The sequence below is a fragment of the Pan paniscus genome, chromosome 21, assembly GCF_029289425.2.
Source record: "Pan paniscus chromosome 21, NHGRI_mPanPan1-v2.0_pri, whole genome shotgun sequence".
In the NCBI taxonomy this organism is placed as follows: Eukaryota; Metazoa; Chordata; class Mammalia; order Primates; family Hominidae; genus Pan; species Pan paniscus.
This window is the reverse complement of record NC_073270.2, coordinates 50928245-50948647: the sequence shown is the minus strand read 5'-3', so window position 1 is coordinate 50948647 and position 20403 is coordinate 50928245. Positions and strand designations below refer to the sequence as shown.

General features: G+C 39.4%; 1 protein-coding gene across 1 annotated transcript; it reads right to left on the bottom strand.

Annotated features, from left to right (window-relative positions):
• Positions 1-6211: 6211 nt before the first annotated feature.
• Positions 6212-8381, bottom strand: SEMG1 (semenogelin 1). The gene is made up of 3 exons (XM_034947443.2): positions 8306-8381; positions 7048-8061; positions 6212-6516 (listed from the first exon to the last, which is right to left on the bottom strand). Exons 1-3 carry the CDS (start codon positions 8379-8381, stop codon positions 6212-6214), a joined length of 1395 nt encoding a protein of 464 aa, XP_034803334.1.
• Between the last annotated feature and the right edge of the window lie 12022 nt (positions 8382-20403).

Sequence of the window (20403 nt, the reverse complement as noted above, 5' to 3'; positions counted from 1 at the left end):
TAAATTCTGGATATTAGTCCTTTGTCAGATGTATAGAATGTGAAGATTTTCTCCCACTCTGTGGGTTGTCCATTTACTCTACTGACTTCCTTTTGCTGTGCAAAAGCCCTTTAGTTTAATTAGGTCCCAGCTATTTATCTTTGTTTTAATTGCAATTGCTTTTTGCCTTTTGGTCATGAAATCCTTGCCTAAGCCAATGTCTAGAAGGATTTTTCCAAAGTTATCTTCTAGAATTTTTATAGTTTCAGGTATTAGGTTTAAGTCTTTAATCTATCTTGAGTTGATTTTTGTGTAAAGTGTGAGATGAGGATCCAGTTTCATTCTCCCACATGTGGGTAGCCAATTATCCCAGCACCATTTGTTGAAAAGGGAATCCTTTTCCCCACTTTATGTTTTTGTTTGCTTTGCCAAAGATCTGTTGGCTATAAGTATTTGGGTTTATTTCTGGGTTCTCTATTCTGTTCCATTGGTCTATGTGCCTATTTTTATACCAGTGCCACGCTATTTTGGTGACTATGGCCTTAGAGTATAGTTTGAAATCAGGTAGTGTGATGCCTCCAGATTTGTTCTTTTTGCTTAGTCTTGCTTTGGCTATGTGGGCTCTTTTTTAGTTCCATATGAATTTTAGAATTGCTTTTCCTAAATCTGTGAAGAATGATGGTGGCATTTTGATGGGGATTGCTTTGAATTTGTAGATTGCTTTTGGCAGTATGGTCATTTTCACAATATTGATTCTACTCATCCATGAGCATGTATCATGACATCAGCTGGTATACTCCAAGAACTAAAGGAAATCATGGAGAAAAAGACTAAAGAAAAGTATGAAAATCATGTCTCACAATATTGAAATAATTCAAGATAAGCGATGAAGTTGTAAAGTACAATCGTGTCTCACAATATTGAAATAATTCAAGATAAGCGATGAAGTTGTAAAGTACAATTGCTGAAATAGAAATTCACCAGAGGGGCTCACCAGCAGGTAGGAATGGACAGAAGAAAAACCCAACATAATTATAGGTCAATCGAGATTATACACTCTGAGAAACAGTAAAAAAAAAAAAAAAAGAATGAAAAAAATGAATAGAGCTTCAAAGACCTATGGAGCATAATCTAGCGTAAAAACATATGCATAATGGGAATTTCCGAAGACAGAATGAGGCAGAGGGTATTTGAAGATATAATGGCTAAAAACATTTTGATTTTGCTTAACAATATTAATCTCCACATCTAAGAACCTGTTGCTGGTGGGACTATAAAATGGTAGAGTCATTGTAAAAACAGTGTGTCAGTTTCTTCAAGAGTTAAACAGTGTTGCCATGTGACCCAAAAATTCCACTTCCATGATTATACCAAAGAGAATTGAAAATGTATTCACACAAAAATTTGCACATGAATGTCCATAGCAGCATTATTAATAATTAGTAAAAACAAGAGCATCTTGGAAGAAAGGAACCTTGATCTGTACCTTGCATGGAATGCACATATTAATCAATTTGAAACATAAACCTTAACATAGATGCTAAACTTATGCTGCTTCTAGGGAAAGATATCACAAACAGAACATTTTTGCAGCCTTGGAGAAGGCCAAAGTTCTTAGACACAATAATATTCAATTTAAAAGGGAAAATAGATATATTTGATTCTGTCACACTTTAAAACTTCTACTCTTCTGAATACACCATCATGAAGAAAATGAAAAAAAAAAAAACCCAAGCCACACACTGGGAGAAAATTTCACTCCTGGGTATTTACCACGGATAATTAAAAATATATGTTATTGTGCCTTGTACAGGGATTTATGTGATATCTTAATTCACAATCGCTCAGTTGGGAACACCAAATGTTCATCTATCAGCAGATAAATGGAAGAACAAATATGGAGACTCAAACAATGTAATATTATTCAACAATAAAATAACTGCTGATACATACAAAGACAATGAATCTCAAACATTGAATAACAGTCGGACACAAAAGGTAATGTTATTATATGATTTCATTATGTAAGGATTAAAAACAAGCAAGTTATTAGTTTCTATGTCAGTATAACATTTGCCCCTGAAGGGCTTGGAGTGAATTTGAAAGGGGCATAAGGCAAGATTAATGTTCTATATGCTCATCTAGGTGTTGTGCAACCACATGTATGTGTTTGTCAATCTCATTCAAACAGATATAAGATCTGTGCATTTCTTTGTATGAATTTTACCTCTATTTCAAAGAACATATAATAAAAGATTGTTTTATTATTATTATTTCCAAATTTGTTGTCATTCTGGCACTTTTCCCTGAGCACTTGGGCTGTGATCATCTCACTCAATACATCTAAGCATCTTTATGAGATCGTTATTATATCCCCTCATTAAGAGGCAGGAGGTCAGTATCAGAGATCCTGTGGCCCAAGACTATGCAAGTGGTGGGAACCAAAGTTCGTGCTAATTGTACCACAGCACACAGCATTTATGACTCTGGCTCTTTTGCTTGTTTGCATGTCAATTTATGTTTCCCTCTCCCATGCAATCAGCAACATGTCAGGGAAACTGTGTAATGTATTTCTGTCCATACATAGAGGAGAGAATCTGTTCAGCAGACTGTAGCAGGTAATTCTAGCTTCTCTGATGCTAAGGCTCCTAAGCCCATCATAACCTCTCCTTTCTAACTGCTGGGCTGGGAAAATAGAGCAGGTGGCTGAGCACAAGGTCTCTATTCTCTTGGGAAGGTAGCAGTGAAGAGAGACAGAGTTCTCATGCCACTATGACAAAGTCTCTAATCACACACCTATAGGCAACATGAAGACATTAAGACCTGATGGAGATTTCCCTTTCTTTCTTTCTTTCTTTCTCTTTCTTCCTTTTTCCCTCTTTCTTTCTTTCTCTTTCTTTCTTCTTCCTTCCTTCCCTCCCTCCATTCTTTCTTTCTTTCTCTCTCTCTCTCTTTCTTTCTTCTCTCTCCTTCCTTCCTTTGTTCCCTCCTTCCTTCCCTCCCTCCCTTCCTCTCTTTCTTCCTTTCTTTCTTTCTCTTTCTTTCTTTCCTTGCTTCTTTCCTTTGCTTGCTTCTTTCTTTGCTTGCTTCTTTCTTTCTTCTTTCTTCCTTCCTTTCTTTCTTTCCTTCTTTCTTTCTTCTCTCTCCTTCCTTCCTTCCTTTGTTTCTTCCTTCCCTCCCTCCCTTCCTCTCTTTCTTCCTTCCTTCCTTTCTTTTCTTTCTTTCTTTCTTTTTCTTTCTTTGCTTGCTTCTTTATTTGCTTGCTTCTTTCTTTCTTTCTCTCTTTCTCTCTTTCTTTCTCTCTCCCCTTCCTTCCCTCCCTCCCTTCCTCCCCTCCTCCCTTCCCTCCCACTCTCTCTCCCTCTCTCCTTCTCTCTCTCTCTTTCACTCTTTCTCCCTTTTCCCCTTCCTTCCTTCCTTTCTTTCTTCCTTTCTTCCTTTCTTTTCTTTCTTTCTTTCTGTCTTTCTTTTTCTTTCTTTCTTCTTTCTTTCTATTTCTTCCATCAGGAAACAATACTTTTATTGTACCTATGAGGCAAAGAAAACAACAACAAATGCTTTGCTGGAGTCATACAGCCAAAGAAATAGAACTAAAAGGAGAATTTATGGTAAGCAATTGCTAATTCTCTACAATTTCTTCCTCACCAAGCTATTGTAGCACAGGGGCCATTCAGCTGTGTATGCATGTGCTGCATGTGTGTGAGAAGTGGAGATGGGTACCTGTGGGCCCACAGCACAACCACATACATATTTATTGGCTGATCTATACTAATTCTTAGCAATGACATACTTGGTAGATTTTACGACTTCATAATACACACATAACCGGCTGCCTGGCTGTGGTGATGGACAAACATAACTACACCTACTCTTTTGGCTCTTTTGATGAAGCTGACCTACTGACTTTCAAGCTGTTGGCTAGCTTAGGGAATGATTTGCTTCTCCTGGAAGACGTCATGACTCTTAATAAACTTATGGCTCCTTGGTTGTTGGTATGTGGGGCCCAGGCTAACCCAACTCTGGGCCTATATGATCCATGGTTTTGAGGGTGGACAACAGTACCAATCTCTACTCTGAGTAGGCCTGTGTCATTCTGAAGCATTCATGTCCATCTGACCTATTCTGGCCCTACCAAATTTACTGCAGCATTAGACACCATCTTTAAGGTCTTATTGACCTCCTTTCTTTCTTTTTCCTTCCTTCCTTCCTTCCTTCCCTCCTTCCTTCCCTCCTTCCCTCCCTCTTTCCTTTCCTTTCCTTTCTGTCTCTCTCTCTCTCCTTTCTTTCTTTCTTCTCTTTCTCTCTCTCTCTCTTTCTTTCTTTCTTCTTTCTTTCTTTTGAATGTCTACAATTTTGAGTCAGTATGTACTATGAAGATTGCTGTGTCAAACTTTTCCATGTTGCAGATGTGGGACTTAAGCTTGCAGGGAAGAGCAGATTTAGGTAAAGATATACAGGTTATTATGGCAGAATTGGAACTACAATCCAAATATCTTATTCTTAGGCTTGTGATTTTCTCACTCCCCTATGTTGGCCTCTTCTCCTGAAGGTTTAGCTTTCTCTGGAAACTTTTTTAAAATAGAGGGGGAAAAGGCAGTATAGGCAGCAGTATTTCCATTATGAAGACACCACCTGCCTCAAGATTCCTTTGACTGGTCCTCTGGTCTTTCCATCCACAGGTGACATTTTAACCCACTTGCTGTTACTGAAGTTGTGCAGATTTAACATATCACCTTTGGTGTAATTGCATCTCAATGGATACTGTAGGAGTAAGACATTCTTAAGCTAATTGAAGGGATGTGCTACTGTGGAATTGATCACCAGCAGATCAGGGACTTTCCCAGGGCCTGTTGCAATACATTTTCTCTTGTCTTTCTGGGATATTTTTAGTTCCTGGGGTCTTATTAGTACCAGGGTCATGAAAGCCTTTAGTGTTGGCCTCAGGTGGTAGACATGTGACTGGTAGACTAACAGCACCCTATTTTTAGTGTTGGTTTCTATCAATATATCTTGAAATGTGGCTTTGATTACTATTCTCCCTAGTGCTTCAAAAATATCCCTTTATTTTCTTTCAAAACCACTTATATTAGAAATGCCCTCAACCCCTTGAGCCACTAGGAATCCAGAGAAAACAGGAGTCAAAAGCAGATGAAGCAGAAAATGATCTCTTTATTGGAAGTTTGAAGGCGCTTCAGGTTAAGAAAGCTTAATTCAAGGAAGCATGGGCAGGTGGTGTCATCCATGGACCAAGAATCTGAAACTACACGGGAGTCTGCATCTCAGAAACATCACAGAATTCACTGAGGTCAACTGACACCTAGAGAGAAAGAAGAGAATCAGTGATGTGAGTATAGTAAAAAGTGAAGGGTGGGGATGGTAGCTGGGCCCCCTGTCCCCTTCAGCTCCAACTGTACCAGCCCTCTACTACTAGGATACCAGGCCACTAGTTGCCACCTGGGGCCACTGTTTCTACTGCTTGCCCTCTCTTCAAGTGCAGTGTTACTTACTGCAAAGAGGCAGGGAAGCACCATTACCCCTCTCAGGGCTTCAGTTTTCTTCTCCTGATGTTGTAAACACCCAATTGGCCCATGAGATCCCTCACCATCTCTTGTGTCTCCCTTTCCATCTTCTCTTTCACAACATGAACAAGGATCTTTCTACATATCTCTTTCCTGTATTCTGAGAGGGAGGACTGATAGTCTTTGGGCTTGTGGTCTCTGAAGGAGCATAGATGAACCCTAACAAGGATGCAAGAACATTCACTGGTGTGCAGAAAGAAAACATTAACGGCTGTAATCCTTTATACTATATAGGAAAGAAATTGAGGTTTACTAATCTAAAGTATAAGAACTGACAAGAGTATACCATAAACTTATAAATATGCATATGTAGTCAGTACATGTTCAAAAAAACCTTTAGCAGGTAGGCATATACAAAAAAATATTGTTGAAGAATATTCAATTAAGGATAGGAATTCTAGGACCTCATGATAGGCCAAACATCCTTCTGTGCCACTACCAGACCCTCTCCTCACCAGGGAATGGGGAGGCTCATCTTCCTACCACTTGTTATACAGCACTTCTATTGGTGCGAACAATGGTTATCAATCCCATAAAAGTCCTGGAGAGTCCCCAACAATTCTAAACAATGAGAGAGATATCTCCCCTATTTGCTAAAAAAAAAATTACCTTGATATTGGTCCATCCTTTCACATGGTTACTGAATGGTAGGTTTATGTAAATAATGGGTTTCGGTCGTTGCTAAGATGCTGTGCCAAATGATGATCACTGTCATCTTCCTCCTCTATAATTACAATATCCAATCCCCCATGAGATCCATGTTGGTGTCTGCCTTTTTGTTCACGACTGAGTAGGTCTTGTTCTCTATTTGTAGATTGGCCAGACTCTCCTTTTGCATTTTCACCATGCCATGGCTCTTGCTTAGGATTTGGTGCCTGGATTTGAGACTTGCCTGCTACTAGCTTTTCAGTTTGGCTATAAATACTGCTTTGGGATACATCTTTCTGCACACCATTTTCTCCATAGTGGAGTCGTCTTTCTTCCGTACTTGAAGATTGGTATATTTTATTTGCTTTTTGGCTATGCTCTTGCTCTTGACTGGGAATTGTTATCTGTTTTTGAGACTTGCCATGTGCTTTCTCTTCAGTTTGGCTATAAATATTGCTTTGGGATACATCTTTCTGCACACCAGTTTCTCCATAGTGGAGTCGTCTTTCCTCTGTACTTGAAGATTGGTATGATGTTTTATTTGCCTTTTGGCTATGCTCTTGCTCTTGACTGGGAGTTGTTATCTGTTTTTGAGACTTGCCATGTGCTTTCTCTTCAGTTTGGCTATAAATACTGCTTTGGGATACATCTTTCTGCACACCATTTTCTCCATAGTGGAGTCGTCTTTCCTCTGTACTTGAAGATTGGTATGATGTTTTATTTGCCTTTTGGCTATGCTCTTGCTCTTGACTGGGAGTTGTTATCTGTTTTTGAGACTTGCCATGTGCTTTCTCTTCAGTTTGGCTATAAATACTGCTTTGGGATACATCTTTCTGCACACCATTTTCTCCATAGTGGAGTCGTCTTTCCTCTGTACTTGAAGATTGGTATGATGTTTTATTTGCCTTTTGGCTATGCTCTTGCTCTTGACTGGGAGTTGTTATCTGTTTTTGAGACTTGCCATGTGCTTTCTCTTCAGTTTGGCTATAAATACTGCTTTGGGATACATCTTTCTGCACACCATTTTCTCCATAGTGGAGTCGTCTTTCTTCTGTACTTGAAGATTGGTATGATATTTTATTTGCCTTTCGGCCATGCTGTTGATCTTGATTGAGATTTTTTGTCTGGTGCTGATTCTTGTTATATACTAGGAGCTCATCTTGGGTAGAAAAAATGTCTTTGGATCCATGTTGGAGTTTGTCTTGGTGCGCAGGACAGAGTGAGGTTTGTACTTTACTTGAATGTTCCTCTCTCACTTCAACCACATTTTGGTAATGCCCTTTATTTTGATGAGAATTTTTAGTCTCACGTTGTTGTTTGTTAGCTACTAGCTCTTCAGTTTGGAGAACATAACTGCTTTGGGATCCGCCTTGTTTTCTACCTTTTTGTGCACCAGAGACGGAAGTTTGTTCTTTACTTAGTCCATGAACCCACAGCCTTTCTTCTGTGTTTGAATATTGACTGGATATTCCCTTTCCAGATGGGCTATTCCCCTGATCTTGAGAAGGATTTTGTGTCCAACGATGAGCTTTGCCTCCTTTATGGTGTATAACTACCCTGTGAAAATGACCTTTTGATTTATCATGGTCTCTGCCTTCTTGTTTATTATGGAGCAGTTGTTGACTTCCACCTAGATGTCGTTCTGATTTTGTCGTCTTAGGTAGGGCATTCAAATCATATTGCTGACTTTTTCGGGTCTGGTCATGATCATTGGCATCTACATGATATGTGTATTGAATAGAAAAACTGCCTTTGGATTCAGTTTGTTGCTTGCCTTTTTGTCCAGAATAGTGCTGGCCCTTTTGTCCATGTGGAAATTGGGAAGATTCACTTGGTAATCGGCCTTTTGATCCACCTGGTAATTGATAATAAGAATGTATGAATTCATTATCTCCAAAGCTCCCTTACAACTCTTACCCCCCACTTTTCCCCCAACAAATTATTGATATTTCTAGAAAAGCTGAAGCTTTGGGTGGAGAAAATCAATTCTCTTCAAAGAGAAGAATCTGTGCCTAAACAGGTTACTGTTTGCACCCCAAATAATCTTAGATTATTAGCTGTCTGAGCAGCTTTCCCCAAGGCTTACCCTCTCCACTCACCTTTTTGTCCCATCACAGCTGCTTGCTTCTCCAAGATGAGGAGCAGGGAAAGTACAAAGATGATGTTGGGCTTCATCTTGCTTGGAAAACCTTGTCTGAGAGCTGAGCGGACCTTGTCATTTATATCTTCCTTGAGTAAGTGTGCCATGGGTGGAGCTTAAATTACAAAAGGCACTGACTTTTCTTAGCTTATCAGTAAATGCCAACTTCCTCACCCCTGCTGAGTGTGGGACAAAGTCAATGTCCCCAGCAACATAATGTCAAAGGCATTTTCTTTCTTCTGGCAGCCCCAGCAAATTTTTATCAGTCCTTTTAGATCATCATGCCAGATCACTTTAATTTTACAGAATTATAGACAAAAGTAGGAAAGAGACTGGCTTCGGGCTACAAAAGCAATTGGTTTCTGAGAATGCCTTTATATTCTAAATGTGAGTTTCCCTTCATGATGCAACAATTTAAATACTCTATTTTAGATAGAACTCCATACTTCCTTTTGTTTTAAAAATGATCTTGAGACACGTTCTATTTTACCTAAGAATGAGCAATCGTAGAAGTCCAATGATATAGAAGATAATGAAACATTATGGAATCCAAAGAAAGAAATTTTAAACAAGTAAATAGGGCACACCAATGTCAAATATGTCTGTCAAGTTCAACACAATAAAGACTGACATGTATCCAAAGTTTTTCTTAGTTGTTGCTAGTAACTTTAATGAGAGATGAATACAATTGTATTGGGTTGTCAGTTGAAGGATGGAGACCGGCTGCAACCTTCTCAGGAAGTCTGAATTCATGGTGGAGTGAGAGCTGAGGCTGTATCTGGAGGGTGAGGTAAGTTCCAGATGTGTTTTCAAAGGATGAAAGAATTTTAATATGTTTTCATGGTGATAGGAACAACTGTTGGGAAAAAAGTAAAAATGCTGGTTTCTAGATTGGGTTCTTTTCATGAAATCTACCTAAACAGCAGAATTTTCTTTTTAATTAAGAGAAGTCTCTACTTCAGTAGTAAACAGCTGAATCCCCAAACAGGCTGTGAGAAATATTTGCCACCATCAATGAATTGAATAATGTATTGTGAGTGGACATGAAGCTAAAATTCCCACCTTTGGTAGAAGCACAGATTTTTCCAATTGTGATGACATCCTGAAAAGTCTAAAGAAACTTTCTTTACTTTGAGTCATAAAGACTTCGTTATCAGCAGACCACAGGAGAAGAAGAAAGCATCCCAACAGTGTCCCTGTGTACATTCAGAACACCTTGGAGGGTAGTGCTGGGGAAAGGATAGCTTGAAAACTTATTTTCAATTATTCTGTCTTAGAATCTTAACCTTCCTGTAGGCAATGCTCTATGGAAGGGGAAAAGAGAAAGGCCAACCACAGAAAAAAAGTGCTATGCTATCAAACATAAATCATGTGAGCTGCATGGTTTCTCTATGAGCCACTCTGAGATCTTACCAAATTTATCTGTTTGCCTCAAAGGCAGTAAGTAGTTCCTTATTGCAGAAACCCCAACAGAGTAAGGTGATATTGTTCTGAACTAAAATTGATTACTGTGTCTGCTAACCACTGTAATCTTCCTCACACTTCCCTTAAGAAAATACCAGAAACTGTTCTGTTCCAAACTTACTGATACAAAATAGAGTCTGAAATATTAATCTTACTTATGGATCAAGAACAAAACTTTCATCTCATCTAGTGTCCAAAAGATGCAGATAAAACAAAAGGGCACAATATTTGCAAAAACAAACCAGGAAAATGCAATCCAAGCAAAACATGTGATTACTATATTCATATTAGAATTGAATTCAATGAAATGTGGAAAAAAACATTTCCAAATGATAAAGGAATGTATTGATAAAGTTGAAATCAGAAATCAGTGATTTGGAAAGCATAAAAATGGTATGGTGATGCATACATCTTAGATATGGAATTATGATGGGGGAAAAGATTAAGTGATCAAATGATTTGTCCTGTTGGACAAATAAAAAATGCAAAAATATTAAAGTGCACTAAATTGGCACAAAAATCTGAAAGTTTTATACTCATAGGAAAAGAAGAAAACAGGAGGACTTAAATGTATTTTGCTCAATTCTATGGGAAATCACTTTACAACTTAGAAAAGATTCAAATATAGTTATTTTTGGGGAATGGGCAGAAAAACCTGGCAGAGTAGGACTCCCCAGAGATTATACCCTCCAAAACGTTGAATTTAATAATTATCCACATATGATAATAGTTTCTCAAAAGCTAAACAGGCCAGATGAGATATTACAGAACCTGATTATAGTATAATAATTAAAAATACACATTGAAGAGGGCACGAAAGACAATTTTGTTTCCTGTATCACCCCTAACCCAATCACAGGCAGCACAGTGCAGAGAGAGCTACTTTCTTTTGGGAGGAAGGGAATGAAGTAAGGCTTGGACTTTTTCACAGAACAAAATACTAGTCTATAATAGTAAAATTCAGCACTGGGAGGACACCCATAGTGACCCTGCTTGAATACCTGTGGCCTAAGCAGCAAGACCTGCCCCAGCAGCAGAGAGGAACACATAGTTCCTGTGAGATAGACTTGCGTTCTTACCTGTACCACTGGCAGCCAACTACAGCAGCCTTGGGTTATGAATAACCAACATACGTAGGCAGGTATCAGTGAGGAGGAGTTGGGAATGCATTCCATCATTGTGCCAGCCTCTGCAGCCATGGGTTACAGCCTGGTGCAGAACTGGCCATGGTGGTCCTGGGTTTATGACATCTCCTTGTGCTGCAATGACTGAAACAGTCACAGGCTTACAAACCCAGAACAGATGATCTGCCTAGAATTTCCAGACAGAGTTGAGGGACATTCTCAGACAAAGCCAAACTGGAGTAAGTACCTACCTTAAATTCAATATCTGCATTCAAGTACCTACCTGCAATTCAATAAGTACCTACTTCTTCAATGTGCAGACATCAATGCACAATCACAAGGATCAAGAACAATCGGGGAAAACTGATGACACCAAATTAACAAAATAAGGTACCAAATGAACAAAATAAGATACCATTGATTGGCCCCAAAGACATGGAGATGTATGACCTGCCTGAAAGAGAATTTAAAATGGCTGTTCTAAGGAAGCTCAAAGAACTTTAATAAAATACAGATAAATAATTAAATGAAATGATGAAAACAATAAGTGACCAGAAAGAGAGATGTAACAAAGGGTAAAAATGATAACAAAATATCTAATGTTAATATAGGAGCTGAAGAATGCAATGAATAAAATGAAAAGTGTGAAAAGTGCAATAGAGTGCATTAACACCAGAAATGATCAAGCAGAAGGAATAATCTGTGAGCTTGAATACAGGTTATTTGACAATATATACTCAGAAAAGGAAAAAAGAAAAAAGAATAGAATGAAGGAAACTTATGAGATGTATGGAATAGCATTAAGTGAGCAAAGGGACAATTTACTGGCATTTAAGAGAAGTTAGAGAAAGATAAATGGAAAAGTAAAGAAAGCTTATTAAATAAGTAATAACAGAAAACTTTCCAAATCTGAGGAGTTCATATATATGTATATATATATATATATATACACACACACACACACACACACATATACACCCATATATATACATATACATATATACATATATATTATATATATATGTATGTGTGTATTATATATATATATATATGTAGTCAAAGTGCAGGATGGTCAACAGTCACCAATCACATTCAATTCAAAAAAGACTAGACATATAATAATTAAACTGTGAAAGATCAAAGACAAATAAATGATACTGAAGCAGCAAAAGAAAAGAAGCAAATAAAATGCAAAACAGTTCCAATACACTTCACATCAGACCTTTTTTTTTCTTTTTCAACTGTTATTTTACATTCAGGGGCCAAGTGTGCAAGTTTGTTACCTGGGTATATTGCATGATGCTGAAGCTCGGGGTATGAATTTTCCTGTCATTCTGATACTGAGTATAATACCCAACATTTAGTTTTTCAACCCTTGTCCCCTTCCCTCCCTCCTTCTCTCCTCTAGTAGTCTTCAGTGTGTATTATTTCCATCTTTATGTTCATGAGTATCTGACATTTAGCTCCCCTCTATAACTGAGAACATGTGGTATATAGTTTTCTCTTCCTGCATTAATCTACTTAGGATAATGGCCTCCCACTGCATCCATGTTGCTGCAAATGCATGATTTTATTTATTTTTTATGACTGTGTAGTATTCCATGGTGTATATACACCATATTTTCTTTATCCAATCCACCATTGATGGGCACCTAAGTCGATTCCATGTTTTTGCTAGTATGAATAGTGCTGCAATCAAATCATATTTCTCAAAGGGAACATTAAAGATCAGAGGAGAGTGGAATAATATTATCAAAGTAATGAAAAAAAAGAAAGCCATCCAAGCATACTATACTCAGCAAAACTGTTCTTCAGAAATGACAGAGAAGTGAAAACTTTCCTAGACATACAAAGGTGAGGAAGTATGTCACCATCAGACCTATTTTCCAAGAAATGCTAAAGGAGTTCTTCAAGGTGAAAGAAAAGGATGCTAATGAGTAATACAAAATAATCTAAAAGTGTAGAACTCACTAATAAAATTAATTACACAGTCAAAATTCAGAATACTGTGATACTATAATGGTGATGTATAAATCACTTCTATCTTTAGTATGAAGGCTAGAAGATAAAACTTGAAACTAATAATAACTACAATAAATTGTTAATGTATATGGCACATAAAAGCTGTTAATTGTGACATGAAAATATCAAAATGCAGGGAGGGAAGTGGTGGTAAGGTGTAGTTTTATGTTTTGTAATCAAACAAATTATTATCAGGTTAAAATCACTTGTGATAGCTACAGGATTTTTTTTAAAGGCCTCACGTTAGCCACAAAGACAACATTTTTAATAGACGCCCTAAAAATAAAAAATAAGTATCAAAATATACGACTAGAGAAACTAACTTAATCATAGTGGAAGGCAATAAGAAAGAAAGAAAGAAAGAAAGAAAGAAAGAAAGAAAGAAAGAATCACCAAAGCAACTAGAAAACAATGAAAAAGTGGCAGTAGTAAGTCCTTACCTATGAATAATTATCTTGAAGGTAAATAAATTCACTAATTAAATGCCAAGAGTGGATGAATGGGAAAAAAATAAGATACATCAATAGGCTTCCTAAAAGAGGCAACCATACTGGTAATTACACACATAGACTGAACGATAATGAATGGAAAAAACATTCCACACAAGTGGAAACCAAAAGAGAGCAGGAGTAGCAACACTTATATCAGATCAAATAGACTTTAAGTCAAAAATGTAAAAAGACATAAAGAAGATCATTATATAATGCTAAAGAGGTCAATTCAGCAAGATAATACAGAAATCGTAAGTACGTATGCACCCCAAATCCAAGCACCTAAAGATATAAAGCAAATATTCTGAAGAGAGATCACTGCATACAATAATAGTAGGTGTTTTAGGGCATTTAGCATTACTATAAAACAATACCTGAGACTAGAGAATGTATACAGAAAAGAGGTTTGTTTGGCTCAAAGTTCTGCAGGCTAAGATGCCTGGTGCCAGCATCTGCTCAGTTTCTGGTGATGCCACAGAAAGTATTTAATCGTGATGGAAGGGAATGGGAGCCAGTGTATCACATGGTGAGAGAGGGAGAAAGAAAGATGCCAGGGTCTTTTAAACAAGCAGTCTTCATGTGAACTAAGAGAGTGAAAACTCACTCATTACTGCGGGGATAGCACCAGGCCATTCATGAGGGATCTAGCCCTATAACCCAAACACCTCACACTAGGCTGCACTTCCAACACTGATGGTCACATTTTAACATGAGATTTGGAGGGGACGGATATCTAAACTATATCATTAGAGGATTTCAAAACCCTGTAATAGCAATGGACAGATCACCCAGACAGAAAATCTACAAAGACATATGAGATATAAGCTGCACTCTAGACTAAATAGACTTTAAGGGCGTATACAGAAAAGTTTATTAAACAACTCCAGAACACATGTTCTTCTCAACTGCACAAGAAATATTCTCCAAAATAGATTATTATATGTTAGGCCACAAAACAAGTCTTAACATTTTTATGAAGATTGAAACCATATCAAGTATCTTTTCTGACCACATTACTATCAAACTAGAAATTAATAAAAGAAGGAACTTCGGAAAATACACAAATACATGGAAATTAAACTACATGCTCCTGAACAACCAACTGGTCAAAGAAGAAATTAAAAAGGAAATAAAAATTTCTTCGAGACAAGCTAAAGTAGAAACACAATGTATCAAAAGCTATGAGATACAGTAAAAATAGTTCTAAGACAGAAAGTTACAGCAATAAATGCCTACACAAAAAAGAAAAAAAACTCAAATAAACAACCTAATGTGGCACCACAAGTAATAAGAAAAAGAAAAGAGAAAATTAATTGTAATAATACTAGAAGGAAAGAAATCATACGGATATAGTAGAAATAATAAAAATGGAGACTAGAAACACAATACAAAAGATCAATAAAACAAAGAGTTGGTTTTTGGAAATGACAAACAGAATCACCAAACTTTTAGCTAGACTAAGTAAAACAAAAAAAAGAAGACTCAATTAAATAAAATCAGAGATGAAAAAGGAGACATTACAACTGATACCACAGAAATGCAAAGATCGTTAGAGACTCATGAACAACTATATACTAACAATTAGATAACCTAGAAGAAACTGATAAATTCCTAGACCCCTGTAAGCTATCAAGATTTAACTATGAAGAAATAGAAAATTTGGCAGTCAGCAAGATGGATAACTAGAGACCCATGGTGCTCATCCCCACCAGAATAAAGGGTCAAGGTAACAAACAGCTAAGATTTGGTTGGAGTGTCAAAGGGAGAGTGCTGGAGTGCGTGGGGGAGTGGAGATGAACCGTGGTGATTAGAAGTTCAGGAGGGCAGTGCAGAGGCATCTGGTTTTTGCAGTCTTGTCTCCCTCCACTCGGATCAGATCTGTCTGGAGCCAAGAGGGTCTTCCTGTTGCAGGGAAAATGTAAGGAGAAGGTCCCCACCAGTCACCTTGTGACTGCAAACATGTACTGTCCTTACAAGAGGAGAATCCCACAGTCCTTTAAAGTCCTGAGCCCAGTTTGGAGAGCTGCTGGGAATTCACACAGCTGTATTGCCCTGCATTAGGGGCACAAGGTGTGCACTACCCACATCCCACTCACCCACTTGGGCCAAGCTGCCGCAGCACGGTCCCATCTTGACAACAGAGCCCCTTCTGGAGTGTAGCCTCCTCTGGAACTTCTGACAACCACACTTCTCCAGCATTTGGGCTCCATCTTCATTACACCAAGGTCACATAGTGGCTGAACTCCACAACCCCAGCTGTGCAGAGTTCGAGCCCAGGATTGGCTGTGACTCTATTCTGGCACAGCAGGGAAACCAACTCATGCCACTGCATTTCAGCTGGGGAATAATTGTCCAGTCGTACCAAGTAAGCCTGTCCTTGAACTAGCCAAACTGCCACATACCCTCTACTAAGCAGGAGGGGCCCCTGAGCTCCAAGCAGCTGATATGGTCCTCCCTCAATACCTGAGAAACAGCCCTGCAGCACCCTTGCCCTCCACAGATACATCCAGGGCTTGCCCAGTGACCCGATCTTTTAAATAAGGGCCTGAGAAACAGTCCCACAAGCTACCCTTAGTGGGCATGACCCCAGACTGTCCAAGTAGCAAAGAGTCCATGTCCCAAACTTGAGAAACAGCCAATGGCCACCCCTGGTGGACATGCCCAGGCCAGCCAAGCAGCTATGGGCCTTTGTCTCACCACTGAGAAAGAACTCCACAGTCTGCCTTGGTGGGCATGCCCCAAGGCCTAACAAGAAGCCCCATGCTTGGACCCTGGGACAACAAAACCACTTCTTGTGTCACCCCTCACAGAAATGCCCAAAGACTAGCCAAGCAGCCATGCAGCTGTGTCAAAGGCCAAAGAGGCAGCCCTGTTCCCTTCTCCAGCAGACATGCCACTAGGCTACCCAAGTAGCCTTGTACCCATGTCTTAGGCCTGAGAAACAGCCCAGTGGGCTGCTCCTGACAGACGTGACCTCAGGCTATCTGAGCAGCTGTGCATCCATGTCCTGAGACTGAGAAACAGCTACATATGCCACTCCTGGCAGGCATGCCTCAGGCTGGCCCAGCAAACATATACCCATGTTCCCTGTCGGTATCATGGCACCCTGGTTCCAATGCCAGTGAGCCAGACCATAACTGAGTGATCCACCAACTGCATGCACACAACCCTGACCTGAGAAATAACCCTGCAAGCTCACCCCTAAAAATGTCATGCCACTATAGCAGCAAACTCTTTTAGAGTAGGGCACTGAGAATTCTCAAATGCTCCTCTGGATCTAGCTGCCCAGTGAAGTTGCCACACTCCAGGCCAGTACTGGGGAATGTCTGCAAGAGATCTGGTGATGTGGCCTGTCCTCAAGTCTCCCAGCAGTGGGTAGCCGCACCAGTCATGGGGGTAGCAGGGGAGTGATGCAGACTCTGTGAGATTCCTTGGTTATTGATAGCCTTAGTGTGTTGGTTTTCTTGAACACTGGTTATAGTAGCACTGAACTGGTCACTTGGACAGAATCAGTACCTCCTGGTTAGTCAGAGGGGTACAGGCAGTGGTGATAGCTGAGATTCCTCAGCCATTTTCTCCTTCCTAGGTGCAGTGTTATTCTACCGGGAGATGCTATAATGGACTGTGTTGGTTGGCCTCCAGCCCGGAGGTGGTGCTTGCAAAAAAGCACCAGCTATGGTAGTAGCAGTGGGATTTTTGCTTGCTTTAGATTGCCCTCTGGTTTCTCAGGCAATAGTTGGGGCCATAGAGCTTCCAAGAGTTTCTGTTTTTTGTGTTAAGCTACCAGGGCAGGTGGCAGAACAAAGCCAGGTGGGGGCTGGGTCAGGCAGGTTTGCACTCTGAGTCTTCCAATTCAGAGAAAGCAGCAGCCCCTGTGGGTGCTGGGGGACAGGAACAGTTCTCAGGCCACTGGGTTGATGTTCCAGAGGGGACTGTTGCAGAATGGCTGTAATTTCAGAGTCAAAAAACAACAGATGCTGTAGGCTGTGGAGAAAAGAGAATGCTTATATCTTCTTTCCCCTTTGGTTAGTTGGTATGTAAATTAATTCAGCCCCACTGTGGAGAGCAGTTTGGAGATTTCTCAGAGAACTTAAAACAGAGCCACCATTTGACCCAGCAATTCCACTACTGGGTATATCCCAAAAGGAAAATAAATCACTCTACAAAAAGGACACCTGCACTCATGTTCATTGCTTTGCTATGCACAATAGCAAAGATATGGAATCAACCTAGGTGCCCATAAATGGTGGATTAGATAAAGAAAATATGACATGTATATACCATAGAATACTACATAGCCATAAAAAGAATGAAATCCTATCTTTTGCAGGAACATGGATGCAGCTGGAGGTCATTATCCTAAGCAAATTAATGCAGGAACAGAAAACCAAATACCACATGTTCTCACTTATAAGTGGGAGCTAAACATTGAACACACACTGACATAAACACGGGAACAACAGACACTGCAGACTACTAGAAGGAAGAGAGAGGGAAGTGGGCATGCGTTGAGAAACTATCTATTGGATACTATGCTCACTACCTGGGTGATGGGATCTATACCCCAAACCTTAGCATCACACAATATGCCCATGTAACAAACCTGAACATGTACCCCCTGTATCTAAAATAAAATTTGAAAAAAATTTAAAACTATACAAAAATGTTTAAATTGTGAGGCAAAACCAGCCATAGATAAAGAAAAAGTAATGAACAGAAAATGGAAAACATTAATAAACATATATCAGATAAAGGGTGAATTTCATAGCATATTGAAAAAATTTCTTCACTGTGATAAAGAACAGCACATCATCTAATAAAAAGTGTAAGATATGAGCTCCATCAGGTATTTAGAGAAATTATAATACAAACAGTTAATGCATGTATGAAAACAATTATAGCTTCATTCATAGTTCAAGGACTGCAAGTTAAATAAAGTATAATTTGTCTTTTCACTTATGAGGCTGATTACCCAGTAATGATTCTGGGCAAGTTCCTTCTATCTCCAGCCTCAGTTCTAGATATTGTAAGATGAGAAAATGGGACTATGTAGTCTCTTGAAATCTTTGCTGTGGCAAGGACTAGCAGATTAAGCAAAGCCCTCTGCCTGGTGAAGAGAGAATTTGCAAGAGCACAACACAAAGCACATGAGGTTGGGATCACTGTGCATGGAGACACCAAAGGAGTACAGAAAACCTCATGATAACCAATGACTTTCTTCACAGAATTGGAAAAAACTACTTTAAAGTTCATATGGAACCAAAAAAGAGCCCGCATCGCCAAGTCAATCCTAAGCCAAAAGAACAAAGCTGGAGGCATCACGCTACCTGACTTCAAACTATACTACAAGGCTACAGTAACCAAAACAGCATGGTACTGGTACCAAAACAGAGATATAGATCAATGGAACAGAACAGAGCCCTCAGAAATAACACCACATATCTACAACTATCTGATCTTTGACAAACCTGAGAAAAACAAGCAATGGGGAAAGGATTCCCTATTTAATAAATGGTGCTGGGAAAACTGGCTAGCCATATGTAGAAAGCTGAAACTGGATCTTTTCCTTACACCTTATACAAAAATTAATTCAAGATGGATTGAAGACTTAAACGTTAGACATAAAACCATAAAAACCCTAGAAGGAAACCTAGGCATTACCATTCAGGACATAGGCATGGGCAAGGACTTCATGTCTAAAACACCAAAAGCAATGGCAACAAAAGACAAAATTGACAAATGGGATCTAATTAAACTAAAGAGCTTCTGCACAGCAAAAGAAACTACCATCAGAGTGAACAGGCAACCTACAAAATGGGAGAAAATTTTCGCAACCTACTCATCTGACAAAGGGCTAATATCTAGAATCTACAATGAACTCAAACAAATTTACAAGAAAAAAAAACCCCATCAAAAAGTGGGTGAAGGACATGAACAGACACTTCTCAAAAGAAGACATTTATGCAGCCAAAAAACACATGAAAAAATGCTCACCGGCCGGGCGCGGTGGCTCATGCCTGTAATCCCAGCACTTTGGGAGGCCGAGGCGGGCGGATCACGAGGTCAGGAGATCGAGACCATCCTGGCTAACACGGTGAAACCCCATCTCTACTAAAAATACAAAAAATTAGCCGGGCGTGGTGGCGGGCGCCTGTAGTCCCAGCTACTCGGGAGGCTGAGGCAGGAGAATGGCGTGAACCCGGGAGGCGGAGCTTGCAGTGAGCCGAGATCACGCCACTGCACTCCAGCCTGGGCGACAGAGCGAGACTCCGTCTCAAAAAAAAAAAAAAAAAAAAGCTCACCATCACTGGCCATCAGAGAAATGCAAATCAAAACCACAACGAGATACCATCTCACACCGGTTAGAATGGCAATCATTAAAAAGTCAGGAAACAGGTTCTGGAGAGGATGTGGAGAAACAGGAACACTTTTACACTGTTGGTGGGACTGTAAACTAGTTCAACCATTGTGGAAGTCAGTGTGGCGATTCCTCAGGGATCTAGAACTGGAAATACCATTTGACCCAGCCATCCCATTACTGGATATATACCCAAAGGACTATAAATCATGCTGCTATAAAGACACATGCACATGTATGTTTATTGTGGCACTATTCACAGTAGCAAAGACTTGGAACCAACCCAAATGTCCAACAATGATAGACTGGATTAAGAAAATGTGGCACATATACACCATGGAATGCTAGGCAGCCATAAAAAATGATGAGTTCATGTCCTTTGTAGGGACATGGATGAAATTGGAAATCATCATTCTCAGTAAACTATCACAAGAACAAAAAACCAAACACCGCATATTCTCACTCAGAGGTGGGAATTGAACAATGAGAACACATGGACACAGGAAGGGGAACATGACACTCTGGGGACTGTTGTGGGGTGGGGGGAGTGAGGAGGGATAGCATTAGGAGATATACCTAATGCTAAATGACGAGTTAA

Excerpts from the sequence above, each read along its gene's own strand:
- SEMG1 (XM_034947443.2), bottom strand. The coding sequence starts at position 8,381 with ATGAAGCCCAACATCATCTTTGTACTTTCCCTGCTCCTCATCTTGGAG. Across the intron at positions 8,062-8,305 it reads AGCTGTGATGGGACAAAAAG|GTGGATCAAAAGGCCGATTA; the intron begins GTGAGTGGAGAG and ends ATCAATTACCAG. Across the intron at positions 6,517-7,047 it reads ACTCCACTATGGAGAAAATG|AAAATGGTGTGCAGAAAGAT; the intron begins GTGTGCAGAAAG and ends TCCACTATGGAG.